The 10190-nt window shown below is 36.5% G+C and overlaps 1 protein-coding gene across 1 annotated transcript in view; it reads left to right on the top strand.

Moving 5' to 3' along the window:
* Nucleotides 1-4454: 4454 nt before the first annotated feature.
* The window catches only part of LOC136024797 (uncharacterized), a 29421-nt gene continuing 23685 nt past the window's right edge, over nucleotides 4455-10190 (top strand). The window contains exon 1 of the mRNA XM_065700266.1: nucleotides 4455-4702. Within this exon, the coding sequence (XP_065556338.1) occupies nucleotides 4531-4702 (172 nt within the window). The 5' untranslated portion in view covers nucleotides 4455-4530. The remainder of the gene's footprint in view (nucleotides 4703-10190) is intronic.

Genomic DNA, 10190 nt, shown 5'->3' with positions numbered 1-10190 from the left:
TAGGAACAAGTTTAACGATATCATAAATTTTCCTCCATTAATAGATAGATCTGAAGTTAATGTATTAAATGACGTAAGCATCTTGTACTTTTAGTGTAGGTTACAGTTGCATGCTTGTCGTAAAATCGTATATTTCACAGGGAGCATACATTATAAGCTGCTATATAGTGTGGAATTAGTTGAATTGGCTTTTAAAAAAATTGCATTAACTTGCTAATTACTAATAAGTTGCTTGACATTTTGGAATTTTTATTCTTGTTTTAAGGAATTTCTTTGTAAATATAAAAGAAAATATTGTTTTGTAAATATGGAAACTAAGAGCTGATGAATTCGGCTTCTAAGCGGCTTCAGTAGAAAACTAAGATATCTAAAATTTATAATTTAAGTACAATTTAAAGTAAATGTTTTTTAAATTATTTAGATTTAAATTGGCTACGTAGAACACTAAAAGAAGTATTGAATATAACGTGTCAACGAAAAGGTTTTGATAAAAAGAACTCCGTGACAACCTTCCATATCTTTTATCATAAAACCCGCGACTCTTTGCAATTCAATGCAAATTTTAATATTGCTATCACAAGCTCCATAAGCAAAAAAGTTAGACCAAACTATCGAAATTAACGTTCGTTGCCATTCTTTTTTTTTTCGACCAAAAACAGAGTTTTTATGCAGTTTGTTGAAATTAGATATGCACTATCTTAATCCCTTCGCCTCCTTTTTCTTTTGTTGAATCATCAGCATGAACTACTCAAGTCTGAAAAGAAAGATATTCGATTGGGTTGATGAAACCAATTACTCGACATAAGTAAGTTCGCACTTCTAACATCAAAATGTAAATCTTTCACTTGAAGAAAAAGTAAATAAAAAAGTAAGAGACCCCTAAGCAAGAGAAACCCTTCTATAAAGAAACAGTTAGATAGATCTGATCACCTGAGGGGCGATATCTTAAGCCTGTAGGTAATATTGTGCTTAAAACAGCTTTGTATACATTAAACATAAGACAGTTAGATCTGAAAATCACTTATCTGCTGGATGAGATTCGAGGCTTTACCTGGGTAGGGGGCTCAGCCCCTCTCCTAAACTTGTAACATCTTCATAAAACATGCTCTTTTGAACATGTAATGGCATAGCAAGACTTAATACACTTTTTCTACAGTTGAATTTCTCCTTCTCTGCATCCAAAAAGGATTGAATTCCGCTATAAAGAAGTGTTCCGCTCCTCCTTTTCGGATCATAGTCCTGGGTTAAAGTCCTGCTAAGAATACTTCCTCCTAATTTTTTTCGGCCAAAATATCTGGTTTAGTGCTGAAAATGGCCTGGTTTTAGTGTAACTCATGTTCAGACAGCATATTACTGATTATCATTCTGGAATGTTGTATAACCAAGCATTGGCCTCATAATTCACGTCAAGCTGTGTTGGCAAAAAGTGCCATTCACTATTATACAATGAGAAGCAAAGCTGACTTATATAGGAGGTCCAAAACGGGTAATAGTTTTGAGTAAAAGCTTCTGTCAATCGATTGATGCATGCTTCAATCGACCCTTCAATCTTGACTGGAGCTGATTTCAAGTTTATTCTTAACTCACGGTCAGATTTTTAGTTTCAGTTCAAGTCGGGTAGTGAGGTGTCTGGCGTATGTGAAATGCAGTCTAATGCTGATTTGGTTTTCTTGTATGTATTTTGGCTGCGCTCAAATGAAAACATTAATTTTATTTTTTAGTTTTGAAACTATAATCTGGTTTCAAGGTCTTTACCGCCCGCAATATCCTGTCAAATGCCGTATTTTTCTTATTTCCGTTATAATAGTCTGTACTTTAAACTTTCCATAACTGAGGGTGATCCCAGAATAACTCTATTAATAAACAGATAAACCTGCGCTCTGCAGTTTTGCTTACTTCCGATGTTTCTTCCGTTGTTGTTATCGCGTTACTGATGCAATACTTGAATGAAACTAGTCTAGACGGTCAATAGCCCTCATCAGCCGCTTGAGTCGTTCCAACTTTCTATCTATCACCGTCAATGCTTTATTCAAGCGTCAAACAGGCTCCTAGACGGTTAATCATGCTTGAATCATTTGATTGACAAAAGCTTCTGATCAAAATTATTGACCGTCTCGGGCCACCTTAAAACCCGCTAGTGAAATTTATCGCCCATATCAACTGAAAAACTAAAGTATTAGAAAAGTGACCATGGTTCCAATGTTCTAATCAGCTTATCTCAGTGAAAGGATCTGGAAAAGGATCTTCTTATATCACTGCGTGAATTGGCACGCCGTACAAAAGAACTGCCATCTTTCGGCTGCAATCTGCGTACGTCATCTGATACTTCAACAAAAGTTGCTGAAACCCGAGTAATAACGAAAGGGATTAGTGTATGGATTGAAGCAAAAAAGGTACTTTTTGTTTTTTTAAAGTTGGCACAAGCTCAATTTATGTGACATTGCACTGTTTTAAAGAAAAGAGCGGAGAATTTAATGGAAAAGAGCGTAGTCAAGAATTCAGTTGTAGGGTTAGATGCCCTCGAAACTAAATTGCATACCTAAAGTGGATGTAACTTGAATTCGAAGCTCTGCACATTTTTAAGTTGATAATTCGAAAAATTAAGTGTTTATTTAAAAAATGCATCATTCACAATAATCTTCATGTGAAGTCAAGGGAGGGAGGCTACTATGCAAGGGAGGGTGCTACTTTAATAAACGTTTAGAAGGAAGAATAATTTAGAAAATGCATACGGTGACCCTTATACATTGTGGTTCGGCCATTTTAATAATCATCAATGTATCGTTTGCATCCGGTAGTCACCAGTTTAGTGGAGGCAATGAACACTGTAGGTCTCAGCCTTGACTGAAGTTGTTGAATTCACCCATTATAATAATACTAAAAATAGTATATAAAAGCAATTATAATTGTTCATAATAATCAATAATAAAATATATCTTGACTAAAAAGTGCTTATACCATTATAGCATCCAACGTTAGGTTCTCTGTCGTAGCTGTCTTTACCGAAACAGCCAGTGGTAAGGGTTTATGCAATATTAGAAGACAGCTTCTGAATCTTCAGGCCAAAGGCAATCAGATTTATTTCCAATATATTTCAAGCCATAAAGGTATCAAATATAATGATACTCTTGATTCATTAGCAGCCGAGACTTGCTCATTAAACTCATGTCCGTCTTCTGACCTCCATACACGAGACATTATTAGGCAAAGATGCACGATTAATCACAGACTGGGCCGTCCTAGCCGATTGGATTGGTGTGCTGGATTTACGATCCTTTGTCCGAGAGGGCGAGGGTTCGAATCCTAGTGTACCCAATTATTTGGTTTAGGATGAGGGTCAGTGGTGTGACTCTATAAGCTCAGCCAGAGTTGACCCAGCTCTAAAGGGTACCTGAAGAAATCTGGTGAAGGTAAACATGAAGGGTGTGCAAAAGTACAGGATGGCTGGCCCTCATCCTCCCATTGCACTTCCTGGCTGAAGGGCCTTGAGACGGAGATCAGCACCGCCGGTTCGGACCTAAAGTTCTAATGCTGCATCCTTTACCTTTTTTTTCTCCCTTTCATACTAGACTACGTATAGTGCTATATTACCGTCTAAAATAAGGTGCACTTCTCATAGTTTGTTGTTTAATTAGAAGTAACATCAATCCTCTCTATGCCGTATTTGCTTCTCAACTGATTAAAGAAACCAGCATGTCCTATTTGATTGCCAGTCACTGTGTAAGGAGACTATTTCCTTTGAGCGCCTCTGCTCAATGGCTAAAACACCAAGTACACAACAGTCTTGAGTTCTAACATGCCTTGGCTTATTAAATAAAAAGATATTCAAGGCATATATTGACATCTAAAAGAAGAGACGAATTGATTAGTGATCACTAAAGCTTGAAAATGATAATAGAAAAGGTGGTGGTTCGTCAATAGAGTTAAATGAGTGGAAATGATCAGGAAAAGCCGTATAGGTACTGGTCGGCCTATAGGTCTTAAATTGTTGGAAACAGGCAGCTCAAGTACCCGCACTTCCCACAACCAATATTTTGAATGAATGAATTTATTAGTGAGAACCCGTTTTTTGCTGATTGGAGGAAATTTTTTACTCCCAGGGGCTATTTTACAAAAGAGCTTAATGATCGTTGACTATATGAAGATATTTTTTTTTAGTCAAAGAGGTGAAAGGACTAAATGTTAATTAATGTACCCTTATACAAATTTTGGAACTGGAATTCAAAATGGAAAGTTGATTGATGCCACTACCAAACAGTGCGTCTCGTTTGCTTTTCGAAGTCAATATTAAAACGTATTAGCCAAGCACTGAGGAGTAAAATGTACACTTTATAATGCTAATTCAATCACAGCCAAAACAGAGAGTCTTTTGACAAAAGTGGACGTGGTATTAACATTTTATTAATGGCACACCGACCGTGCTGGTAACTAGGAAGAAAACGGCTAAGCTAAGTTTGAAATTTGGCAAACTATTTCAAAAACAGGTAGAAGCCGAAAGCCTACAGGTCTCAAAAATATACCAACTAAGTTATGATGGGGCGCTGTAAACCATATCTGGGCAAGGTAGACTCTTGTATTTTTGAGCTCATATCCACAGTTCAGGCATACCCATCACTTTACAATAAAGCAGATCCAGGATACAAAAAATCTAGAAGTAATAACGTTATTTGGGAAGCCATAGGATTTCTGATGAAGCAAGATGGTAAGTAAGTCTATTAGCAGGTTTGAATCATTAAGCTATGGCAAAATACCTTGTAGTTAGACAGGTTTTCAGCAAATAAACCAATATAGAAATTTTACCCATTTTACATGTACCCTCACTATACCCCCCCCCTTAATTTGCAAATATATAGCCCAAATTATATATTTTCTATCTTAAGAAAACAATTCTTACTTCATAATATGCAGATTAATTACAATAAGGGTAACACATCTTGCATGCAACCCCACTACAATTTATGGTAAATGTTTAGTTTCATTCCAATTGATCTAAAGTGCATATTACTGCATATAGCAAGATTCTGATGATTGCATATTGTTTATTTGTCATTATTAGAGAAACACATCAATTTTTTTGGTTTCTAAAATCCGCCTCCAACAGGACTAAAAATGCATAAAGTGGGCTTGCTTACAGGTAACATTACCTATAGAGCAAAGTGTATTAGTCCATGAGCTCTCTGGGCAGCAGGGCAAGGTCTATATTCTATATTTATTCAACAAAGAGTGATAAAACTAAAAAAGAACAAAAAAACCTCAAACAAGGTTTATTAAATAAATATAGAATACAGACCTTGCCCTGCTACCCAAAGGGCTCATGGACTAATACACTTTGCTCTATAGGTAATGCTACCTATAAGCAAGCCCAAATTACATATTTATAGTTTGCCCCATAGAGGAGGAGGGTCAACCAGAAATGGATATAAATCTACAATTAGCATTTCTAAGTGCTCTAAACTGGAAACTGCTGCTTTGCAGTATAGTTTTCAGTTTAGAGCACTTGGAACAGAACTAAATATTTACCTAATTTACCCCATAAACCACCTGATGTACAGATATATAGCCCAAATTATATAATTCCTATCTATTCTCAGTAGCCAATGCATCTCAGTTGTTTCTACCCATGTAGCCAACCTATAAGTTGAGTAAATTGTGATGAAACAAATAGTGGAAAATAAGTTATAGGTGGTATAATGCATTGAAAATATATACTTTGGGCTAAATGTTTGCATATTAAGGGGGTTGGTGCATAAAATATAGTGAGGCAGCAGGCATGCAAAATGTGTTAACCAGTATAAAATTCTACCAGATCATAAGTTTATTGAACCCAGGCATTTATAAAAGAAAACATAATAAAGCAACTGCAAGCACTAATAAACAAGCAAAGCAAGCCAACATTAGCATAACCCACATGCATGATAGGCTATTGCATCCCCCTTCTTCTTTATTAGAGCACTGTCACTTATTATCATTAATTATGAAAGAACCCACAGAGAAGGTGTTAGGGTTGCTTTTTGACATTCTGTAATATATCATCAACCCTTAGCCAATAACATGTATGTGATGGGCTCCACTATGGCACTGCTTGAGCATAGAACTGAGAGAAACTGGGGTACTCTCCAGGTTTAGCTTATTTGATGGCTTGATTTGCCATCTGTATTTGGTTTTGGTCACTGACTTCTCTTCTGACTCAATGTCTTCATCTGGGGATGGGCTATCAGGAGTACTAGTGACTGATTTGTTTTTTGAGGGTGTACTGACTGATGTGGTAGGTGGTGATGCATCTGCACAAGGTATGATGGACTTTGGATTGTTTGTAGGTATTGTGAATATATCATGTTCTTTGTGCTGTCTGTTTTGTACAGGTGCTGAGAGTAATGTATTTGATAGGTTCTTTCTATTTCTTTATAATATAGTTCTGTCTCTAGTTGTAATATGGAATGATCTTGGGTAACCTGCTCATGCTATGGTATCTTGAGTGCCCTGCTGACTCTCTGGTTGCTTCTGGTAACACATGGTATCACCTGTGTAGAGTATGGGTTAAGGCTTAGCATGCTTGTTAAAGTATTGTTTTTGTCTAGAGTGGGCCTCTTTCTGCTTCTGCAGGTGTATATTTGTTGTGACAGCCTGATTTTACAAATGTTTTGGTGTGCAAGGTTGGGTGGAACATAGATCACAGCTCATGAGCAGTTGAGCAGGAGCAGCATAGCTGTCTACAAGTGTATTCCTGTATTCCAAGAGACTCAGACATGGATCATCCCTACCCTCGGTTGCTTTGGAAAAGATGTTCTTGCATGTTTACCCAGCCCTTTCTACCAATTCATTGGATTGGGGGTATATAGGACTGGATGTCTTGTGGCTTATCCCCCAGTCTTCCACAAACTGTTTTAACTCAGACAGTGAGCATTGCGTCCCATTGTCTGACATGATGGTGTTGGGAATGTCATGCTGAGCAAAGTGGGCTTTCAGTTTGCTGATTATTTCCTTGGATGTCAGGTTTCTTGGCTTGTCAACTTTGAAATAGCAGCTGTGGTAGTCAACTCTTGTAAGATATTTTCTTTCATTCCAGTCAAAGATATGCAAAGCCACCTGCTGCAACGGAAGTAAGTGAATCTGACAGTTGATGAGAGGCTCTTTCTGGTTATTGTGGTTGAATTTTTGGCAAGTAGGGCAGTTTGTGATTAGAGCTTCAATGTTGCTGTTCATCTTTGGCTAGTAGATGAGCATCCTGGCATTTTGTTTTGTTCTTCCATGCCAAGGTGAGAGACACAGAACTGCTTTAGAACTTTGATTGTAGTTTCATGGGGATAACTATCTTTTCACCCTTAAAAATGATGCCACTCTTATATGACAACTCATGCATACAGTTCCAACATATCAGGAGATCAGTAGTACCTTGCTTTTGTTAGGTCATCCATATGGGATGACTGTCTTAAGGAGAGCCAAATGTTCATCTTTTTCTGTATAGAGTCTTGTTTTCTTTTGTTGCTTACAGTAAGAATTCATGTAATTTGGTGGACATATACTTCAATCTCCCTATGGAGCTTCTTGTAAGTATTCTTATTGGGTGTATCCCACTCTTCAGAAAAAAAACCATTATGTTATTCCAAAAACCAATTTAATTTTCTTAAATAGGCTAGCCAAGAGGTATTGGCCAAATAATGCAGTTCTTACCCCTTCTTTATATTATTCTTCAGGGCTCACCAACAAACTTTATTACCTTCTTACCCTTCATGGACAAAATTGCCTCAGCCATTTTTTTTTCTGGGGGGGGCACCAAGATTTATGGGAAACCCTCAAATATTTGGGGATAGTGGAAGCCCTGAACAGAATTCAACTGATAAGTGATGAGCCAAGAGTAATGAAAGAGAGACATAATACCAGACTTTCAGCTGCCATTCTTGGGAGACAACTGACAGTTTATAAGTGGCTATGGAATTCCTATGTTGTTTAAAATGAATTCTCTTTGAATAGGCAGCAAAGTGCACCTGGCACTTTGATGGTAAATCAAAGTCCAGTTTTGCTAAGAGAAAACAATTGCTCAGTGCTTTTTTGTGCCCCTTGGCATTTTATACCCCTAGGCCTAGGTGTAAGTCCTGACCCACTTGCCCAACTTATATATCAGCCTACTTAATGAATTTTCTGTTGACTGACTCTTTTCTTCCTGCTGCTTACTCCTGTGGTTTATATGCTATTAGACTGGTGTGAAGAAAAGAACTGGCCAATAGGAATTTCACTGAGTATATATAATTGGGTTGTATGTATTTGTCCATTAGGGGGGAGGAATAAAGTTTATTGGTATGCATTAAGGGATAATATAAGCTAGCCTAAATATTTTATAATTTCTTAAGGTAGTTTTCACAATTTTGTTGTGTCCTTATTGAGAGTAGGAACGCTGAATTGATACTGATGCTTATTTAAAAAAAAACTGCTTTCACAAACCACAAAAGGCTGATTTTATATATGTACAAACATTGGTAAAGTGTCTTTGTACTTATAATACCAGGACATAATAGAAATATGGCATAAGACCTTGATAATTTTTGACACTGGTTTCTATCACTCCATCATGAGCTGTTAATTAAAGATAACGTTCCAAAAATAAGTTTTGAAAGAAAAGTAGAGACAGATAAAACTTAAAACTAGCAGAAATAAAGCATTGTAATAATTTCAGTGCAAAACTTACAGATTATTATTTATTGGTTACTATCATAAATATTTCCATAGCTTTTGTGTCTTTGACTTTAGAACTCAAATATCCACTTCTGATTAAATTCTTATGTTACATTAGGTGGTCAGATTGTTGGCTTTGATAGAATTTGATGTAAACTGTGTTCAATTAGAAATCAAGATTCGGAAATGCTCTTAAGGTATGATTTCGATTCAACAGTAATCAGAGATGACATATCTGATAGAATCCTCCCAGGAGAAGGTTTAAAATCTTACATGTAAATGAAAGGAAATAGGAGCATGAATATATATCAGAGATGACACTAATTGCTTTTTGTTTGTGGCTTTGATATGAGTATTTACTAAATTCGGTATGAAAAAGATACTATTCTGGCCACCTTAATGACTGGATGTCTTTTAGTTGAGTATATTATCCCTCATAATATTCCCTGGATGTTCAAACCTAATATCCTAGTTATTATTTTTAAAATTTTTTGTACTCCCTTTTGGCAACCTGGATGCAAATAGCATCTTTTGATTTATTTTAACACTCCCTCACCTTTTTTTTGAAACTTTCAATTAAGTACCAATATCCATCCCTGGGATACTGCAGCTTTGCCCTTTCAACAACTGGCATGGACATATTTTCTTTCAGTTTAACAACCCCTTCATCATTATCTGAATGTTTCAATTTGACAACCTTCCCTAACTGCTCTTGATTTATTGAAAATTGACTTTTCACAACCCAGCTTCATATAGTGCCTTTTTAAGTTATTTTAACCCCCCCCCTTTAGCATACCCTGAAACTTAAAACAATACCTATAGATGTTTGAAAAATCAACATAGATATAACTCTTTACTTTTTATAGCTTAGATGCACTATGCTGTTTTCACAAGCAGAATGTAATAGCCACAGTTGTAAGCAGTTGTAGTTAAAAATAATTGTAATTGCAAGTGTTTGCAGTCTTAAGTAGTTTTAGTCACAAGTAATTGAATTCATAGTCAGAGTAGTCACAGTTGCAAGTAGCCGTATTTGCAGTCACAAGTACTTACAGTTATAACTATTTGCAGTCAGAGATGCATATAGTCACAGCCACACTCACAAATAGTCTTTGTAGCTGTTGCAAGTAGTCACACTTGCAAGCAGTCACTGTTGTAAGTAGGTATGGTTGCAGTCATAGTAGGCTCTGAAAGCTTCAATTTAATCCCCTTAGCCACTCCTAAGGAAGTGCAGATACATGCTTTAATAGCTTGGATGGAAACAGTATCCTTTCAATTAGTTTAACATGTTACTCTCAATGTTTCTACATTGCTCTCAACATTTCCTGAAAATTAACCTGTGATACCCTAAGCCTTTTTAAAGACCTGGATCGAAAATATCCTCTTTTTTCAATAAAGAACCTTATTTATAAACATTGGGAAGCTTGTAGTTCTTACAGCCCTGGCCCTGGAGGCTCTGGGGTTTTATGTCAACTCTGGAGGCATGTTTATTTGACCATCCAACTATTTTGAGCAAAATCATC

The sequence above is a fragment of the Artemia franciscana genome, chromosome 3 (genome assembly GCF_032884065.1).
Source record: "Artemia franciscana chromosome 3, ASM3288406v1, whole genome shotgun sequence".
NCBI lineage: Eukaryota > Metazoa > Arthropoda > Branchiopoda > Anostraca > Artemiidae > Artemia > Artemia franciscana.
This window is presented reverse-complemented; position numbering and strand designations above follow the sequence as displayed.